Source organism: Nipponia nippon, unplaced genomic scaffold (genome assembly GCF_047370975.1).
Source record: "Nipponia nippon isolate SJK-2023a ecotype South Korea unplaced genomic scaffold, ASM4737097v1 scaffold_5, whole genome shotgun sequence".
NCBI classification, from domain to species: Eukaryota; Metazoa; Chordata; class Aves; order Pelecaniformes; family Threskiornithidae; genus Nipponia; species Nipponia nippon.
The window spans coordinates 93,338,958-93,360,568 of NW_028262369.1; the positions used below are offsets into that span (position 1 = coordinate 93,338,958).

At 44.2% G+C, this 21,611-nt stretch overlaps 1 protein-coding gene across 2 annotated transcripts; it reads right to left on the minus strand.

The window, feature by feature from the left end:
• Positions 1-503: 503 nt before the first annotated feature.
• Positions 504-20,574, minus strand: LCT (lactase). Of its 2 annotated transcripts, XM_009461777.2 has the most exons (19): positions 19,911-20,574; positions 18,146-18,175; positions 17,542-17,603; positions 16,741-16,824; positions 15,658-15,760; positions 14,935-15,013; positions 14,497-14,534; positions 13,473-14,155; positions 12,442-13,087; positions 9,579-11,138; positions 8,973-9,241; positions 8,231-8,521; positions 6,921-7,119; positions 6,065-6,267; positions 5,562-5,671; positions 4,115-4,249; positions 2,821-3,044; positions 1,726-1,962; positions 504-989 (listed from the first exon to the last, which is right to left on the minus strand). In XM_009461777.2, exons 1-19 carry the CDS (start codon positions 20,572-20,574, stop codon positions 778-780), a joined length of 5,829 nt encoding a protein of 1,942 aa, XP_009460052.2. In that variant the 3' UTR covers positions 504-777. The 2 variants fall into 2 exon arrangements, with proteins under 2 accessions (XP_009460052.2, XP_087589697.1); XM_087733571.1 differs by lacking the exons at positions 14,497-14,534; positions 17,542-17,603 and having other exon boundaries at positions 13,473-14,160; positions 18,096-18,175.
• Between the last annotated feature and the right edge of the window lie 1,037 nt (positions 20,575-21,611).

The window sequence follows — 21,611 nt, forward strand, 5'->3', positions numbered from 1 at the left end:
AAAGTTGGTGCGGTTTAACCCCAGTTAGCAACTGAGCCCCACGCAGCCCCTGGCTCACCACCCCCCACTGGGAGGGGGGAGAGAATCAGGGGAAAAAAGTAAAACCCATGGGTGGAGATCAAGACAGTTCGGTAGGACAGCAGAGGAAGAAAAAATGATAATACTAATGATAAAAGAACATACAAAGCAAGTGATGCACAATGCAATTTGCTCACCACCCGCTGACCGATGCCCAGCCCGTCCCTGAGCAGCGATCGCTGCCCCGAGCCAACTCCCCCAGTTTCTATACTGGGCATGACGCCATACGGTACGGCATAGCCCTGTGGCCAGTCTGGGCCAGCTGTCCTGGCTGTGCCCCCTCCAGCTTCTCGTGCACCGGGCAGAGCATGGGAAGCTGAAAAGTCCTTGCCTGGTGTAAGCACTGCTTAGCAGCAACTAAAACATCAGTGTGTTATCAACGTTATTCTCATCCTAAATCCAAACCACAGCGCTATACCAGCTACTAGGAAGAAAACTAACTCTATCCCAGCCAAAACCAAGACTAAACTCAAGTTCAGAATCCTTATGTAGATCGGAACAAGCGATTTTACTTTTGTCTTTAAGAAATCAAATCAATAATGCCTGGGGAGAAAAAAGCAGTGTTAACATTAGGGAAAAAAAAATTTTTTCCTTTGTTTGCTTACCAACTTCAAAATACAAGAAAACGATGGAGAGCAATGTCTCAGGCAAGAGACAAAGTCACAGTAGTACAAACAAGCACTTTAGCAAGGGGAAACTTTACATTTTACTAAGTTCCATGTGTGATCGTTTACGGGATCTTTTGGATAATTTTCCATACATATATGCAAAAAGAGCCAAGCTCAATGCTCCAACTACAGCAAGAGCAAAAAGCACGTACAGCGCTATTTCTGCACTTCGTGATGTTAAATCTAATCCCAAAAAGCGCACGCTGTCAGCCGGCGCTGGCGGGGTGTCGGTTGGTGGCACCGCTGTCCCTGGGAAAACAACAAGAGAGTATTAGTGCGGGGCCTGGGGTGAAGGAGTTCAGGCAGGCGTGCGCATCGCGCTCCCTGCGAGGCTTTCCCCCGTGCTATCGGCTGCGCCGGCAGCGGCCCTGATTCTTTGGGAGCAGCGACTGACGTGGTTCTAGCTCAGAGCGAGGGCGCAACCGAGGCCGACGGTGCATGCTTGAGGCTCCAGGAGAGGCGAGTGTTCTCTGGCAGCCATGGTCATCCCAACAAGCTGATAAACACTGTTATTTAAAAACCCCACGCTAACAATGGTTGCTGTTCAACGTGCTCCTCTAGTTCAGAAAACGTAAATGACAAAAGAAGCAATATTTCCAAAGTCTTGCCCAAAACACCGATTCATATAACGTATTCAAAATCATTTAGAAAAAAATGGTGTGGGAATACTGAATGTGCGTGGTTTGGAAAACATCTTGGGCAGTTCTGTTAATCAGAGAACAGTAGCCTGGAATAACTTCTTCGCTGCATTTTGGAGACAGGCATGTATGCACAAAATTTAGTCATTGGTCTGGTTTTGCATACAGAAGTGACATAATTCCACGTGAACGTCATAACTGATGACGCGTCAGTTTGCTACTGGGGCCATTCGAAAGTATTGCAGAAAACGGTGGTGTCTTTAAAGACAGTGGATCATGGAAATCTTTTGGGATTAAATCAGGTGCACGCACACAAGCACGATGTCTGCTGCCCCACTTACCTTCAGGCTCCAGTTCCAGACAGGGATGGGGGCCCGTTGCTGGGTCTGGAAACCCGTTGCAGTTTATGATCTGCGAGTAGAACCTGGCAGAGGCCTTGGGGCGCCGCGGCAGGCTGGGGTCTGTGAAATTCACGTGATAGAAGCCAAACCTTTCGTCAAAGCCCACCGCCCACTCAAAGTTGTCCATCAGCGTCCACGCGGTGTAGCCCCGTAAGTCGACGCCGTCGAGCACCACAGCTGTTACCAGGAGCAGAGAGAAGGGGTTAGTCGTGCGCCGGGCGGCAGGAGTGGCACAAGGGCACCAAGCGCAGCGCGGTGGTCGCCACATTGGCCTCACTGGTTTTGCTCTCGCCCCGTTCCCGCCTCTCTCAGGTGCTGCCTTAGCTGAGTTGCTTTGAGGCAGTTCAGCTGCCAAGTGAAGCTAACGAGCAACCAAGGTCACAGTCAGCCTGCCAGTACCGGAGACTGCTTTTCTCTGCTCCAAAAATCAAAGCTGTTGTGCAATAAGCAAAGGTTTAGGAACAGAGAAGAAAAGCCATCAACACACAAGCGGTGTTTAAAGAAATGCTTGTGGGGCCTCGCTGCTCAAAGGCAGTAAGCGAGCGCTTTCTGAGCGGCTGGCTGGCAGCTCCCAGCACGTCAGAAAAGCAAACTGAAAAAGCCCTGCCCCGTCGCTGCTTGTAATTGAAACCAGTTTGGGTGGGGTGGTTTTGGGTTTGTTTTGTTTTGTTTTTAAAGATGCAGTTTTTGGACACAGCAGCAAACTGGAAGTCAAAATAAGTATTCGTAACAGTTGCCTGCCAAGTAGTGGAACCTTCTCCTGCCAGATGCAGCTGTAGAAGGGCGCTGCAGTTCCCCTGCTAAACCCGGCGTTGGTTCTGCCTTCAGATCGCCTTTCCCTGCAAAGTCGTGGCTGTCCACGGCCAGTTTCTGCTAAACCCAAAGGCTCTCACAAGCGGATACAGAGGAAACCCGTGCAAGTGTGATGGCAGTAGTCTTTTAGCTCTTCACAACTTGCTTTATACACATCAGTCTTGTGGCGGGACAGTTTCTTGCTAGAGATCTGTATGAGCAGATTTAAATAATCGCTCTTACCTTTCAGTGCTTCGTTAACGTAGCTCCGATAGTAATGCGTTCGCCAAGTGTCATTGAAGCCTAAGGCTCCCCTTTCGGAGATCCCGTTTTCAGTCACGTAAACCGGAGGGTTGTTGTACTCTTCCTTTATCCATCTCAGGAGCTTTCGGAAACCAAAGGGTGTCACCTTGAGCCAGAAGGAACCAGAGTTCAGCCAGCTGCGGTCGGTTACTGAAGCTACGCCCCTGCGGAGGAAGGCAGACACTGGTGAAGGGACCGGCCCCACGTGCCGGCCGCTGTGCCTGGCCCCTCATTGCTGCGGGGCCGAGAAATACGGTGCTGAGCTCCGCGGAAAGCTGAACCAGAGGTGACGTTGTGGCAAGCTGGTGAAAGCGCAGCGGGCTGAGGTGGTGCTGGTGCTCACGAGCCTCTAGAAAATGCTCCTCGAACTTTACAGTCATATTCTGCTTAAATCAGCTACGGCTGAGGATGTGATGTTAGCTCCACATCTTTGTCCTTTGGCACCATTTCTACTGTTCAACGTATAATGCAGTGCTTGGGCACACAAAATTGCCATTTACACCTACGTCCAGGAATGCACGACTGAGCCCGGTGTCCTTCTGCGGGGCTAACCCACAGGGGCTGGGATGCAGCAGCAAAGGGAAGCTATCGTAATGTCATATATTCTCGGTGGAAACGTTTCAGAAAACAGCCTGTGTTCACCCCGTGTGTGGGCCCAGCATTACCTTAATTCTCATCAGAAAAACTAGTAAGCTCCTATTGCTTACCTTTTGAAGCTGGGGAAAGAAATTGGTATCTAAATAAAAATCTTCACTTACGTCTACTTAACCATGAAGCGATTTAGCTGTCTAGGTTTTGAATTTACATTTATCCAATGTGATGAGGGAACTAACAACTGGTTAACAGCAAATGTAGCAGTATCCATAAACCAGGATAATCTAGCGGTTCCAGCTGCAGATGGGGGCAGGAAATAGGACCAACGCTGCTTGCAGCTGATCCCAAACCACGGGGAGACTCACAAGTGCAGATACCTTCCTTTAGCAGATCTCCTAATTTTCTTTGTTCTGTTTTAACCATTCAAGTTTATCACCAGGGCTGTAAAAAGAGGGCTGCTCCTGGACTTCTGTGAAAATAACAGCACCACAGGTACTGTTTGGGGATATTTTCCCTGGTATTGGTTATAACAGCTTAAAATACCTCATGGCTTTATTTGCTCTCAGTTTACATTGCTCAGTTTGCCCAGGCTCCAGGTGCACATATTTTACTTGACCGATAATTAACATTCATCTCTTACCTGTCAGAGTCATACGACATAACACCAGCAGGATAGTTCACTTTGTACGTTAAAACTGTAGTATAATGATTTAGACCAAAGTAGTCGTATGTGCCTTTAATTCTTTGCTTTTCACTTTCAGTAAATTCTGGAAGTCTGCAATAGAGAACAGAGAAAAGCATAAACCCCTCAAAGTGTAAGTCTTCTCAGGATTCCCCCTTCTTTTGCTTCTATCCCTCCCCAGTCCTGTTGTATAAACTAAGCTTTTGCTAGAGTATGCAATTCATGCTGCCTGCTCCAACGTTCTCCAGGAGAGGAGCAGACCTTTCGCTGACCAGAAAAGAGACACCTGATCAAACAAGAAGTTTGACCATCATCCTGCTCTATAAGACAAGAAACAGTGTTTGCCCGGTCAGGAACGTGTTGGGAGGAACCCGTAACCATCATTTTGGTTGCGATGTGCTTACCGCACCCCCTTTGGGATCTGCAGCCCTACACAGAACAAGAAACGGAGTCGGGGACATCCAGTGTACCCTGGAGCGAGGTTTCAGCTCTCTTTTAGCCAGAAGAGGGAGAAAATTCTCCTGGGAATTAGGTCCCTCAGCAACCCCTGCTGAAAATGCAGCCGGTGCTCCTGGCGATTTGGCAATCCTTGAGAGTTTGCAGTCTTAGCCTGAGGACAGGACTTCTTCCCCAGATTGAGATGCTCGGGCACATTATCTCATAGAGCAACACACAGTGACTTTGCTGTCTTATTAATGGCAGCAGCTGCCGGAGAAGAAATAACGTGTCAAAAAAGGTGCTCAAGAACGCAAGTGTTTTAGGCAGATAGATAGAAAAGCATAACTCGAATCTTGAAGAGAGCTGCCTCTGCCTCAGAGCACACACCCACTCTCCCACCGTCTCCCTCATTTCCAAACAAGTGGTCTTTCACATTTTCAGAGAGGGATGGTCAGGAATGGCCCCAGATCTAACATACCCCATCAAATTGCTATTAAAGTGAAGAGGGAAAAAAAGTTCTTTCCTTCTATGTGCCTGAAAAGGGAGAGAAAAGGAAAAACATTCATGATGGAGCACTGCTAGCACAATAGGCCTAAGAATAATTAATGGGAATGGAAGACAGGAAACATAATTCAGAGGCACCAAGGAGTTCCCAGCGCGGGAGTTCAGGACATCATTTTAAGAACAGTTAAAACACAATTACCACGGTCAGGTAAAGCACTGTGTCTAATGCAGATCATTTACTGCATCACTCTGAGCTGCCAACTTACTACCCCAAAGATACGTTATATTAGTAAATTTAGTTTGCAAGAGGGGTAAAGCCAGGGAACAGGCAAAGCGTACACGAGAGTTTTTCTGTGAGGATACAGAAAGATTTTTACAGTAACATTGAAATTTAGCACTTCTTTCAGAAAAACAGATTTCGGCACAGCAGCTATAAGAAAAGCAGACGCGCCTGGGCTCTTACCGGGACTGGTTCAGACCCTGAGCCAGGCTGCGTTCCCGAATCCTCGTTTTCATCACTTCGTTATAATCGCCATTTTTGAAAATGGGATGAGCAAACCAACCTAGAAAAAACTAAGCCAGGAAAGAAGGGAGAAGGATAAATGATGAATCAAGACAAGGGATTTAACCGTTTCTCCTTCATGTGCTGCTTTGTAGCTAGTACCTGAATTTATAATGAACGGGCACATAGAGCTATGCAGGGATGCCCATTTAATGGCAGCAAATTTAATAAGCTTTTGGCACCGCAATCGTATTTTGTCTCATTTCTGTCGCATACTTGATCAGCCATCAGAAGAGGGTGATACATTTCCTTGCAGCGATCCCTCTGGCTCGCCCTTTTCTTTCATGCTGGCGCAGTGCGATGCTGACCTGGGTTTTGGGCACCTCCAGCACCCAAGGTGGGGGGATGCCACCATGAACAAACGCAGGAGCAGCAGGGAGAGCTGTGACCGGGTGTCTCTGTACCTGCAAGAATTGTCTGGCAGAATCGATGTCCTCCTGGTTGTATGGGTTCCTTGGTTCTGCCCAGTCAGAGTTGATGGTGATAGAGATCAATCCTCCTTGTTTTGCCCGGTAGGTCTCATTGTAGAGGTGCCAGGCTTCCGCGTGGGCCTTTATTAAGTTGTGTGCCACCACGTAGGGAGCTCGCCCTGGCCGAACGGAGATGCCTGCAGGGACAAGGACAGCACAGGCAGTGGAGCAGCAGTTCCCAGCTCTCTCATCGGCTGCTTCCCAGGTTAACGCAACACCCAGAACGGCCCGCTAGTAAATGAATAAACTTGCAGCACCTGGTGCCCTCGGGCCCAGCCCTGGGCTGAGGTCGCAGCTTTGGCAGAGGCAGCTGAAGGCACAGCTGCAGCGGGCAGGTTGTGTGGGACCCCGCACCGCCCCTTCCTCAGCTCTCTGCCCCGGCAACAGGCTGCTGCTGCCAGTATGGAGAGCGGAAAGCTGTGTGCTCAGGCCAGCTCCCACCCCTCCCCTTGCCTGGCTTCTGCCCTACAGCTGAGGTTGGCCCTCCTCCAGCCCCAACCCTTCTCTGGTCTGAGAATGGGGTCTGCTCCAGACAGCAAGTGTACTCCAGAGGTTGCAGAGGAGGGGTGGATTAGAGGAGTGGAAGGAGGAGGATGGTCCTTGGAGAGGACAGGCAAAGTGAAAGAAGGAGCTGTTTGCCGCCTCACAGCAGTCCAAACCCCATTTAACCCCACCACACCGTCTTCCTTGCTCTACCTTTGCAAGCCCTTGCATCTGCTCTGCTGCAGTGTAAAACAGAGCTGTGCCTACAGTGCTGCAGAGGCTCTGAGGTTATGCCCAGCAGTCTCACCTGGAGCCGCTGTGCCAAGGCCATAGCCCAAATACGCAGTGTTGTAGGGTTCATTGAGGGTTATCCAAAATTTCACTTTATCTCCCAGTCTCTGGAAAAGGACCTCAGCATATTCCTTAAATCTCTGAACTATAGTATCATTCTCCCACCCTCCGACATTCTGCAGTGCCTGTGGGAGGTCCCAATGATAAAGAGTTACCTGTGGGGAAAGACAGCAAGAGAAAGGACTCAACCAATCACTCTTACTTTCAGAAATAAGGAGTAACCCAGCCTCATTTATGAGGATAAATAAACTGTGCTTTAATCTGCAGCTACCTGTTCCTAACAGCGTTTGAGTTTGTAGCGATCACTCGTGCACTCAGATAAAATACCTTTTTGCCAGTGTTTCAGTTTCTTTAGGACATGGGGAACTGACTCGAGCTCTAGGGACTGCCTGATGGTGAAGACGAAGCTTTTACCAAAAACCGCCACAACCTTGTGATAGCAAGAACTCATCAGTGAAAAATCGCTGTGCCTGCACTGGCTGTCAGATGAAACACAGTCCGACAGAACGCCTGTTCGGGCTGGTACATCCGTTGGACCATCTAGAGCAATGCCCTGAAGGCACAGGTTTGCTCAGGCATGATCTGATGCTTGTGTAGATATTCCTGGGTTGCGCCCTGTATGGCGTGCATACGCGTGTACGCAGCATTTGGTGCAGCCACGTGCACAGTCCCTATGTGTACCAGCATGGTTTGGGGGGGACAGGGACAGCCATGTCCTACATGTTCTACAGCAGCAGGTAGAAGCAGAAAAAAGCTACATGTGCCCAAGTCTATGGGGACAGGTCAGATATATTCACTCAACAATGTGGAAAGAGCTGACTGATGCAGTGGTGAGGTCACTGTTCATTATAGGTGACAAACCATGCTGATCAGTGGAGCCTCCTGGAAAAGAATAATGTTACACCCATCTCTAAGAAAGGCAAGAAGGAGGATCCTGGGAACTACAGGTTGGTTGGCTTCACCTCAGTCTCTGGAAAGATCGCTGTGTAGGTCCTCGTGGAGTCCACTTCCAAGCACATGAGGGACGAGAAGGTAATTGGAAACAGCCAGCAATAAGGTTACTATGATCTTTCTGGGCAGTAATTTCTAATGTATCACTATATCCCAGTTCATTTGCTTATGCAAGAACCATGTTTCCTTGCAGAACACAATGAAAAACAGTTTCTCTGTGAAGGAGGGCGTGGATGGAAATGCACACGTGCTCTGAGCATCAGACTTGGGTTCTGCTATTTTTTTAGTTACCTGAAAGTTACTGTTTTTAGTTACCTGAGGCATAATGTTAGCTGCCAGAAGAGCATCAATAAGCCTTTCATAGTAGTTCAGTCCCATTTCATTGATGTATCTGGTGGTCCCATCTGGGAGAATGCGGGGCCAGGAGATTGAAAAGCGATAGTGAGACACCTTGAGGCTTTTCAGCATTTCCACATCCTCCTCAATCTTGTGGTAGCTGTCACAAGCTACATCTCCAGTGTCATCATTGCTGATTTTCAAGGGAGTGTGAGCAAATCGGTCCCAAATGCTAAGTCCTTTCCCATCTGCTCTCCATCCTCCCTCAATCTGTAATTGAAGATGGAGGGGGGATTGTTAATAAACCCCAAATTTGGGTCTTGGCCTAGCAAAGAATTCAGCCTCTTAGTCTTTGTGGCACCACACAATATTTTGACTTATCAGCTTAAGACTAGAAATAGCAATGTTTTTGCTGTACCAAACTAGTAAGACCTCTTGGGCCTCAAGGAGAGATGTATTAGCAAAGTACGATGTCACAGAACAGGCATTGTTTCAGTTCATGCTGCTCCATGTTGGCTGGCTCTTGTGAAGCCCACGCTGTTGTCTCAGTATCTGTGGTATAACCATGCTCTTAAATGTCTCCAAGTTCCTCCCTTTTACAGCAGTTGTTACACTAACCTTCAATTACAGTAAAACTTAATGTTACAAAAGCTGTAGGTGTCTCATCCTAAATGAATTAACTGTCTGCAGATACTTTAAGAGTCCGTCTCGGTTTCCTAACCTGATAGGCCGAAGTTGCTACACTCCACCAAAAGTTCTTTGGAAACTCTCCATATAAAAATTCATCTTCTTTTGGCAATGGGATACCATTATTGCGGATGATTTCTGCATAGTACACAGCAGAGCGCTTTGGAGTTCTTGGCCTGTTGGGATTGTCAAAATCAACCTGGTGCAATCCAAATCTTGGATCATAACCACTCAACCATTCAAAGTCATCCATGAAAGACCAAGCGTTGTATCCTCTCAGATTAACACCATCCAACTTGTAAGCTGCAAGACCAGAAACAAATGGAAGAGCATCAGTGGTATAATCACACATTAAATGAGCCACAAGGAATTCACATGCAAGCACATGCACACTTCTAGCTTCTTAAAGCTGGCGCTGGTCAATCAAGATCATTAAGAGGACTCTTCATAGTTGGAGGATACAAAGTACAAATGGCCATGCAAAGGAGATCATAAAAAGAAACACTATGTTTATACTGTGTTCAGAATATTTAAAGACTGATATCAATCACTTTTAAAAACTACTCTCAGAGGAATAAAGTAGCCAGAAATCTAGAGAGGAGACACACAACACCAACAGAACAAAAGCAAACACTGGTACCTTTTAAAGCTTCATCAATGTATGTTTTGTAGTAAAATATCCTGGTACTGTCATCAACATCTGATTTGGTCTTTATCCCCACCCCGTTCTCCATTATGTATATTGGGGGATTTCCATATTCTTCTTTGATCCAGTTCAGTAGCCTCCTCAGCCCCCAGGCCACAGCCCGATGCTCAGGAACAGCTGAGGAAGGCCAGGAGCTGTCAACCTCTGTTAAAACTTCCTGGTCGTACTCATAAGAGAAGGGCTTCAACCGGGTCGTTGCATGGGTTACAATTTTGGAGGTGTAGGTATTGAAGCAGAAAACATCTGCTGTGCCCCTGATGTATTCGCGCTCCTCTGCTGTGAAAACTGGTAAGCGAGATGATGGCAGGTTCTGGAGCTCACTCCTGTTCCCAACTTTCCACTTCATGACATCAGGGTAGTCCCCGTTTTTGAAAATTGGGTGTGTAAACCACCCCACCAAAAACTGCAGGTACCTGTCTGCAGCTTCTATGTCCCTGGGATTGCTTGGTGTCTTCGGCTCGACCCAGTCAATGTTGGGACACAGAGCAATGACCCCTCCCTGACTCGCTCTGTATTTGTCGTCGTATGTGTGATAGACCTTGGCGTGAGCTTTCAGTAAGATGTGAGCAACCCTGTAGGGAGCACTGCCAGGGTCGTTGACATTGGGTGGAAACGCCCCAATGCCATAGCCAACCCAGGCAATGACTTGGGGTTCATTGAACGTGATCCAGAACTTCACCCTGTCCCCAAAGGTCCGGAAACAGAAGTCGGCAAAACTATCAAACAGGTCAATTAGCGCACTGCTCTCCCAGCCACCAATGTCCTGAAGAGCTTGTGGTAGGTCCCAGTGGTAGAGAGTGACGATTGGAGTGATGTTGTTTGCAACCAGGCCGTCAATGAGACGGTTATAGTAGTCAACTCCATGGCTGTTTATTGAGTTGTTCCTTCCGTTGGGGAAAATTCGAGGCCAGGACAGGGAGAAACGATAGTTCTTTACCCCTAAGGCTCTCAGCAGGTAAATATCTTCCTCCACCTTGTGGTAGCTATCACAAGCTATATCTCCAGTATCATTATTCTTTATATTCCCTGGGACATGGGTGAAGTTATCCCAAATGCTGGGTCCTTTGCCATCAGCATCCCAACCTCCCTCTACCTGGTAGGCAGAAGAAGACACACCCCACATAAAGTCCTCTGGGAATGTCCCATAAAAGTACATGTCCCTTTCAAAGTTTGTTTGAGGTGAAAACTTCTGCCAGACAACCTTTGCATTGGAGGGAACTTCTGATGCTGGTAAATTCGGAAGCTTTGCTGGCATGGGTTGGTCAAACACCACCGGTGTAGAAAATCTGTTTAAGGCTTTGGATGGGAAACCATTTTGTTCAATAACACTGGAATAGAAATAAGCAGATGCCTTGGGAGTCCTTGGTCTGTTGCTGTCTTCAAAATTCACATGATGTAGCCCAAATTTTTGGCCGTACCCCTCTGGGCCTTCAAAGCCATCAACCAGGGATCGAGCAATATATGACTGAACTTCAACTGTGTCTAGTTTTACCGCTGTCACAGAAACAGTACAAGATACTGTTATTCATTTGAACATTTTCTGAATACAGCACAGCACAACATAAGCACCACAACTGAGGGTAACAATGTGATAAGCCAAATATCTACAAATGGTCTTTTAGGAAAACACAAAACAAAACAAAACAAAACAAAAAATCAGAGTATCTGGCAAGAAAAGCAGTCAGCACTGTAATAGGAGCTGGTCAAATGCTTAGTGGTAAAAATGCTTGAGAAAAGAAATATTAGTCAAGAGATATTTGAGTATAGGACACTTGTGCGCCTGGTATCCCTTCCCCTGTATTCTTGTTTTCAAGCACAATTCGTCAGTTTAGGTATATGGTGCTCTTTTAGATTTAACACTATAGTTAAACTGAAATATTACATGGATTTAGTGCTTGCCTGTCTTCCCTGAGCACAAGAGAGTTTCTTTTAGCAGAACAGCATATCCTATACCAGCAGAGGCAAGTCCAGCATCCTTCCTCGCATTGCCTACAAAAAAGCACTAAATCTCTCTCCTTCCAGAAAAGTTCACTTCCCATATGCAGTCCATCTTCTTTACTTCTGCTGAGGCACAACAGCAATGCTAAACTGTGTTTTCCATAGCTCTTTAACACTTCTATCGGTATGTTGAGAACTAGGTCAAGAAGATCAAATGCTGATGATCAGCATATTTAATACAGCATATTTAATAAAGTTTTCCCAGCAGTATTGATTTGTGTATCTGAACAGAGTATCAGCCAAATCTCTATTTGAAATCTCAGATCTCTCTATCTGTCCAGAACTTCAGTGACTAATATTATTTTACATCAATTGATAAGCAGTTTGCAAAGATACAGGCATACCTTGAACCTTACTCAAAATGATTAAGATATAAATATCTCCCTAACAGTTCTAGCCTGAAACGGTACAGGATGCTGTCAGTTAGATCCGCTTAATCAGTAAAGACATGGTTCAGTCCTGGCCTATGAGATTTTTGTAGGGAAAAGCCTGCGTGCAGGCAAATCATCTGCAGGGGAGCTGAAGTATATAAACACTGTTCTTACAGAGGGACTGACATTAGGGTCGAGGCTATGTGAATCCATAGGTGTAAAAAGCCTATTCCCATATCCAAACAGAATGGAGAGTTCCATATCTGGACACCAGATAGGCTGAAGTATATGAGGTCACAGTGCATACACAATAGGCAGCTGACCTCATATCACTACACAAGTCGTGATGTTTTAAAGTTAACCACCACGGAAGTGATAGAACAACTAGTTGCCATTATTAAAAAAAAATAAATTAAATTTCTCCATACCTTTTAGAGCCTCATTGATGTACTGGCGGAAATAATCCACTCTCAGGGTGTCATTAATAAGATCCCCTGCATCTTCTGTTGGCATACCATTTCCTGCTATATAAATTGGGATCTTTGTCCCTGTATATTCCTGGGACACGAACTTCAGCAGCCTTCTTAACCCCCAAGGGACCACATAGATCCAAGAAGAGGCAGCCTTTGGCCAAGAAGGATCTACATGCAAGGAGAAGTTCCCGATGCCCTCGTAGCTTGGTGTGCAGGTCTTATTAGTCACAGCACTGACGAGGCGGGAAGTGTAATGGGAAAGACCAAAAAAATCTGCAGTTCCTTTCACCCAGGACTTCTCCTCTTCTGTAAACAGAGGCAGCTGTGCAACTGTTGTGGAGCACTGCTGGTTTACCTCCTGGATCTGAGCCTTCAGGATATCTGGGTAATCACCGTTAACAAATATAGGGTGAGCAAACCAGCCAAGCATGAACTGCAGGTACCTCTCAGATGCCCTCACGTCCTCAGAGTTGGTTGGAGTCTTGGGTTCAGCCCAATCCGAGTTCAGCACCAGCCCCACCTTTCCCAGTTGCTGAGAGCGGTATTTGTCATTATACAGGTGCCAGACCTTGGCATGAGCCTTGAGAATTGTGTGGGCCACCTGGGGGCAGAAAGCAGAGGAATATGTGACACACTGCTTTGCACAAGAACCCTTAAGCATTGAGATTATTGCCATGCGAGAATGTCGTCCCCATCCAAAAGAAGAAACCTTGACAAAACAAATAATCATAGCCAGAGAGTGCAGTAGGTTTTGGATTAAGCAGAAGAATCTGGCTATCCATCAACACTGGCTTTCAGAATAGAAAAATAAAATAAAGACATCTAGCACCCATTAACTACCCCATTTTTTTGCAAGTATCATAAATCCAACAAGCAAACAGTTGCCTCAGAGGCCACATTAAGCTTGAACACAAAGTACAGAACCATCAGAGGAAAACAACACAACAATGGCAGCTGCAGGACCCTAGTTATTCCCGTGTCCCTACCTTGTAAGATGCTACTCCTGGGTCAGCGATTCCTGGAGGATGCTCTCCGGTGCCATAGCCAGCGTAGCTGATAACCCAAGGCTCATGGAAAGTAATCCAGAACTTGACCCGATCCCCAAAAGTGGCAAAGCAGAAGTCTGCATAGTTTACAAAAGCATCTATGATACTGTCATTCTGCCAGCCACCGAGAACCTGAAGAGCTTGTGGGAGGTCCCAGTGGAACAGAGTCACCATGGGCTCGACGTTAGAGTCTAGCAGCTGGTTAATTAACTGGTTGTAATAATCAACACCCTTGGAGTTGATGGTCTCATTGGTGCCAGCAGGGAAAATTCTAGGCCAGGATACAGAAAATTTGTACAGTTGGGGATGAAGACCCCTAAGTAGGTAAACGTCATAGCTGGTTTTATAGTAGCTGTCACATGCCACGTCTGCTGTTTGGTTCCTGTAGACATGACCTGCATGCCCAAACTGATCCCAGATGCTCTCTCCTTTCCCATCCTCTGCCCAAGCTCCTTCAACATTAAAGGCACCTGTGGATGTGCCCCAGAGGAAACCACTTGGAAAAACATCTTGCAGAAAAGAATCCCTCTCCACTTCAGACTGTTTAGCAAACATTTCCCAAACTGTTTGATAGGAGGAGCGAGGTGCAAGAACAGCATCTGGATTCTCCTGTAGAGTATTTGTTTTGCTGGAAATAGAATAAAAAGAAGTTACAATCTCCAAGGTGGATGCCAGTGCCACACAACTTGCAAACACAGAGGATAAAAGAATTGTTTGCTTCCCATTCAGCTGACATAAGCCACTCAGGGTAAAGTTCCTTTGCCATCTGATCAATCCAACCTACTGTCTAGCAGATGAAGGTGCAGAGCAATGAGCTAACTGCACAGCAGCTTAAGAGCTATATATCTAATGCATTTATTTGCAGGTAGGTCCTTGTAATTCATTACAGCTAGGTCAAAGGTGCAAACAAAATCCTTGCAGTGTGTAGCAATTTCACGTTACAACTGCTCTCATGAGTGTCCATAGGATAAGCTAAAACTAACCAATACTGCTTCTGTAATCCTTAGCATCTCCCTGCACAATGACATCTCCTACATTTCTGTAGGCCCAATTGGCTTCTCTCTTATGAAAGCCTCTGTTTTCTTTCTTTCTTTATTTTTAACTATTTTGCTCTTGAAAAGAACAGAAGGCTTGGAAAATGTACCTGTTGCTATTGGCTTGAAGGTGCAATCTGGGTAACCAAGGATGAGAGAGAGGAAGAGGATTACATTGCCTGTCCTACTCTGTAGGACAGAGGGTTGCCTGTGATAGCAAGAGATGGGCTCAGCAGAAAGGTATTCCTTTCCAGTCCTTTCAGCAACAGCAGGCTTTACCACTAAGACTGTCTTGTGTCTGCCTGCACATAGGTATCTAGAGGACACCATTTTATTATAGTATTTGATTTAAGGGACAAAAACTGTACCTTAAAATATGAGATGATGCGAAGTCCAAGAACTCATTAACGTCATACCCAATTGTACGTGCCTTTTCTTTATTAATAGCTGAAAATGAACAAATGGTAAGTGATGGACTTAAGCCACAACTTAGATGCCGTGGACTGCATGACACTACTTGTACACAAAATTACACCTTTAGAAACAAGGCGCTTTTTATAACTAATAGCTATTTTTCTCAGATCAAATATGTTGGGTTTTTATTAGAGATTTACAATTTAATCTTAAAAAATTATCACAGAATCAAAGAATCATTTGGGTTGGAAAAGACCTTTAAGATCATCGAGTCCAACTGTTAACCTCACGCTGCCAAGTCCACCACTAAACCATGTCCCGAAGCACCACATCTACACGTCTCTTAAACACCTCCAGGGATGGGGACACTTCCCTGGGCAGCCTGTTCCAGTGCTTGACAAACCTTTCGGTGAAGAAATTTTTCCTAATATCCAATCTACACTTCCACTGGCGCAACTTGAGGCTGATGAAAATGATGAAAAGCTTTGGGGAAGCTGCTTCCCCTCCCTTAATGCTCACCATCCACTCTTAATTTTCCAACAAGGCTATGAAAGAAACCATAAAGTTATTTCATCTAATAGCAGCGGTCTGGACTGGACAATTTTGAATTTCCTCTATAATTTGCCATGCAGAGCTTGGCTAAAAAACTCTCCTCCTTCTTGAAAAATGTCACTCACCTGTGACAATGGCAGCTACTGGTATGAAAGGATTCTCTTCCATGGAACCGCAATCAAGGAACTTTAGACTAAAAACCAAGATCTCTATGTCCTTCCAGACATTCTGCAAAACCAGAAGTCAGAGACTTGTATGAAAAGAAGCATCAGCCAGCTAGTAGAACCATGCTCTTGGCATTTGTTGCTTTTAACATGGAACAGGAAATACCTAGAAGACTGAGAATCAGTGATAAATGTTTTTCAAAGTTAAATTCATAAATCAACAGAGTAAGCACTAAATACCACCCACTATTTTTCTCTGATCCAAAAAAAGCCCAATGCAAATCAAAGCATAAACCCCAGACACCTTCAGTGTTTGACCTGTCATTGAAAAGGCACAAGGAACTATGTCCTTTTTTGAAAGCTTACTTGGTAAGAATCTGTTGCCATAAATGGCCCCCTCCAGATTTTTAGAGTAACTGCAGCATGCTGGGACCCTAAAGAGAAAGAGTCACATGGGGAGCTCCTTATTCTGCTATTCTGTTGCTGGATGACTCTTGTCTTACGGATTTTAAGAATGCAATTCACTACCAGAGGTTTAATATCAGGTACCAGCCTATAGCATCACTGACATTGTTGCTGCCATGTGATCTAATCCTTTCACAGGCTCATCCTCATTGACATTTCTAGCACTGCCTCTACTGATGAGCAGTTGCAAAGTTTGGTAGTACACTTGCAGAACACATGCTAGAATAAAATAGTGTCTTTTAGTGTATAGGAATTGGCCTAACAGCTTATCAAACGCTAAGGACGTGAGAGAGAATGTTTTTCAGTCCTGGACAAAAGAATTACGCCATTCCAGTCGTTAATGCATCAATAATGCGCACTGACCAAGACGATCCTTTCCAGCACTTTTGAACACCTGTTTTAAAGTCAGAATAACAGAGAAGTAAGTAAGCAGTATGCAGCTGTTTCCTAGAGTAGCTGTTGTCTGAGCTGTCGCAGCAAATCAGAACTGTTTAGACACGTATCAAGAAACATGAAATTCCCCTTCTATTTATGGGCTGTTGTCTGCTGCTATACTTTGAACGCTGTGCATAATGTTACCTGGAATTCACTCAATTTCTTGTAGAAATCTGTTTCATTTCCACAACGGTACTGAAGGCTGAGAGACAGAAAGTCTACCAAATCCTGGAAACAAGAAAAGGAAAAGAATAATTCTGAGGTAAAATGCATTTTTTTGCAGGTATTATGTTAAAAATATATAAAATTGTAAAATATTTCATAAAGATACATTGCTGGAGTAAGAAGCCATACAGCTATATGGGACCCCTGGATGATATAATGAGTACAAACTGGATACTGTATGGGAAAATGCATTTTGTGTCTCTCCTTCTAAACAAAGTAAAATCTAAACAGCTAAAGGAAATTTTAGGAGTATTTTATGAATTTAATATTAATGATTTACAGTTGATTCTTTAATTAGTAAGACTGAAGAAGTCTATGATTAATCAGACTGAAACCTTTGCAGCTATGTGGTTCAGGTAGGCCTTATCAATAATCCTTTGGGGAAAGTCCACTTCAGAAATCTTTAGTCATTCTAAACTGCAAGCATTATCCCACTTGAAGTCATCAAGTTCAAAGGAATTGATAGTATTCTTTTATTAAACCAGCTGATGAAGTTGGAAAAAAATCTGATAATCTTTCAGCTTGTTTTTCAGTCCAAAGTTTTCTAGTTTCGTCAGCTCATCTAATACAACATCTTTCCTCTCCCTACAAACCACACCTTGCTTATACCCTTGGAATGCCATGCCTACAATATTGCTTACCCTAGTGCTACATCTCGAAGGATTGTGAATACAAGCCAAAAAACTTCACTGTCATTTGTTCACTACATTCTACATCAACATCCTCTAGGTGAAGACAACTACTAACAGAGGGTTTGGTCTTTACAGAAAGGGTGTCATCATCTTTGTAGAGATTACGTTCTCCTCATGTTGTGCCATCCCTGTGCAGCTAGATCACTTTTAGCACAGTTCTGTCTGTGTTTTAACATAATAAGCAGATTTTTTTAAAATAGTGGTTATTTAAAATAAAGTATCTTGTTTATTTGGTGGTGCATTAAGTAGACTTGCAAAGAAAATAACACTGGGTACACTTTTTGCAGGCGCCTTGTCTTTTAAGCATTCATATTGCTAAAATTGCCAAATTGTGAGAGCAAATATTTCTCCATATATCTTAATCAGTGCTTACTAGCCAAGAGAGGATGCTGAAGTCACTTTCAAGATCGGTGAGCTTCACAGGATCAGACTAATCAAACAAGTAAAATTTACCGAATTGGCCAATTTGTCAACTTTCTAAAATTTTAACTTGCAACAAGTCACTTGATCACGTACATAAAAATCAAGTTAAATAAAATAAAATGTATATACTTTTGGAAATAATTTCTGTTAAGGTGTTACCTGAAGATAAACTGAAAGCAACTCTGATGAAGTGCTATCCAAGACATGACCCATTCCTAAAACAATGGACAGCTTTCCACCTTGAAAAAAAAAGAGGCAGTCTATTAGTAGTATGTTAAGGACAAATAAAAAACTTCAGTTCACTGCAGTTATTTTAAGATCAGTTGGAAATTTTTGAAGATGTGGATCATCAGCCAGTGCCCTAGGTAGCTGATTTCAGAATACCCACTATGATTTCAACAGAGAGTTGAAGAAGGTAGAAATTCAAAGGCAGAGTTCAAGGAGTCTTTGTCAATAAATCTTGTCATATCATGACTGCTCATAAACATTTTAGCACTGTTGCTTGCAGGAAGATGGACCTGAATACAGCTGTCCTGTGGGTGCCCTTCCACTCCTTGAATAATTGCAAGTAATATCTTTAATTTTCATGCCTTTGTGGTGGTTCTACAGTGGTTATATTTTTAAATCCATTCTGTGCTGGGTGCTGCTGAGATGCCGGGAACTTGGGGGAACAGGTTACGCGGGAGGGAAACTGGGAAACTTCTAAGGGCTATCACCAGACAGTGTGAACTGTACTGCAAAGTATTCCTGACAAATGCAGGAACTAAAAATAAATAAATTAATTAAAAATTTGCAAAACATGACTCAGCCAGCTCTACTGGTTGTCTGCCTGGGACAGAGAAACTCCAAGCCCAAAGACGGCAGACCCAAGAGCACAGCTGCTGAGAAAATCCCAGGTACCCGTCAGAGACGAGGCAAAATTCTCTTGCTCTGTGTAACACAGGTAGAGTTAAGATCTAATTACTTTAAAACCCCAGTGTCTGCAATGAGGAAAGTCAAACAAAGGATATTGCTTTCAGGAATTTTTTAGTCTTTCCTCTGTGGGTCAGGAAGAGGTACACAAAAATACATTATTATCTACAAAATAGCTTGATTATTATGACTTTGTCACTGTACACAGAAAAAATAGAATAAGACTGGATTTGAGTAATTTTAAAGTAATTTGTAACTGATAGAATTAATTTTCATTTTACACTAACAAGTAAATATTTTGTTTCATGTTGCTTTATTTAACTTTTTAAAGTTAACTTTATTAACTTTAAGTTAACTTTATTTAACTCCATTTAACTTTTTAAAGTTAAATAAAATCATTTCCCTTTGATTAAATGAGAAATGTCCTTTTAAACCACGATCAGCTTTGTTTAAGTGGATTTCGTCAATACATGTGCGAAGATTTCCACCTTTTAGGTGGAAGGCTGATAGTTGAATTTGACCTGATTCTTCAGCTAGATCTGGACCTCCAAATCAAAGATTCTTCCTAAGTCTTAGTCCCACTTTTATTATACAACACATTTAAGGTTTGGTATATGAACAGTATGAGACTACAGTTCATCAGGGGCATCTGCTGGTCTTTAAATTAAGTGCACATGGACAACAGCCCTTAGAGAAAAAGCATATGACAGTATTATAATGTTTGGTTTTGAAGTACTAGATTCTGCTGCTCAGATTAACTGGAGGCTATTTAATACCTCCCTGATGCTTAAAAGGTGAAATATAAGTATGCATACATACACATATATATTATCCCCAACTATTTTGGCTATCGTTTCAAGTAAAATGCAATTACCATTAAGTTATAAAAAAACTATCAAAATAAAGGATTTGAAGGAACCTGCTACTCAAGGATTTCTGTGTAATTCTGAGAGCACTGATAGCATATTCACACAGAGATTGCATGTAGCAGTTGCCATTTTATCCAATAGAAAAATATTTGTGAAAAAGTCATATAAAAAAACCCCTCTCCCCATTCCTTACCTGCCGGCGAGTATTTCTCATGGTAGATGGTATAAGCTCTTTCATGAGCGGTAGCTAGGGCCTGGGCTCGGTGCTGGGGGTCATCGTAAGGCAGGCTTTTAAGGACCTCTGGCAGGTCGCTGAACGTGAGCCACACATCAACCAGGTCCCCAAAAACACGGAAGCTGAACTCTGCGTATTCCACAAAAAGGTCAGCAAAAGCGTTGGCTTTCCTACCCACGGCCTGCGCGGCCACAGCACCAGGGACACGCTGGTGATGCAGAACTACCACCGGCCTGAGGTCTGCAGCAACCAGGGTCTTGAGCAGCTCCTGGTAGCACTGCACTTGAGCTTCATCTGGCTTCCCGGCATCCCCCTTCGGAAGAAGGCGTGCCCATGGCAGGAAGACTTTGTAATGCGTCACCCCGATCTCACGAAGGTGGGAGAAGTACTGGGGCAGCTCCGGAGCCACAAGATGTTGTTGGCACAGGTAATAGTGGGCTTCAGCCACGGCAGGGCCCTGATCTTCCTTGGGTAGGACTTGGTTCTGCAGGTGCAATCTATTTACTAACTCGCTGGGTAGAGGTCCAGCAATGGCGATAAAATTCTGAGCAAATTCCCCATCTATCTCAAGGCTCAGAGAGGCTAATAGAAAGAAGACAACTGTCTTACAAATCAGCTCCATTCCTGGACCTGCTTCAGAAACAGTTATTCCACACTGCTTATATTACAGTAGAATTAATATTTAACTGAAACCATCTAGTAGACAGATAAATGTTCCCAGAACTAGCTGACACTAGAACGATAACAAATCAGGACTTTCAGCCAATAGATAAATGAACAAATGGATGAATACAAAAAACATTGTCAAACAATTAGTTGGAGAAAGGTCATGTGGAAACATTTTCTGAGATACTCAGGTTTCCCTTTATGCTTGAATATCAATTGACATTTGCTGATACTGCCTCCATTTCAGAGGAAGAGAAAATAAGTAGACAATGCTTTTTATCTCCTCTTGGGCCTTTTTTTGCTTAAGAGGAATCCCAGCACAGCTCTGGATGCACAAAATAACAAGAGCAGAGTTATTGCTGGGGCTGGGTGCCACCACGGCTCCGGGTGCGCAGGACAGCAAGAGGCACGTTTGTGCTCTAATTCTTGGGTGCATAAAGGAAATCTGAGATGGGGCATCTTACCCACTTGGAGAAATGGCTATTACATGAATTCAGGCAACAGCACCAACATGCGTCTTTATGCCTGATAACATCAAGGAATTCGAACATCATTTTATTGCTTTCCAAAGTACTCCTTCCTTCAGCCTTGAAAACATGTGCTGTCTCAGCAGGGTGGAGACATACAGATCACCCACCTGAACCGATGCAGGGAAGAGAGAACTTGACTTTTCTACATTCAAATACAGCAAACCTGAAGAGCTGAGAACATTCGATGCCTAAATACAGAACACGTTTAAATCAACTAAACACAAAATTCTACATAACTATATTGAAAAGTTAGTTCCATCTGCCAGTTTATTTCCTTTAATAACCAGCTTTTTGTCTCCAGCATACCTGGAATCATCTGGGCAACTTACTGCTCCGTCACGCAATATTATCTTTAAGCTACAGTAGAAAAGGTCTCTCAACATTTGCTGTTACTCAAATAGCCAATCTTATAGCTTGTACAGGGATTGTAATTTGTGTACTTTGACCCTGTTTGATTCCCAGG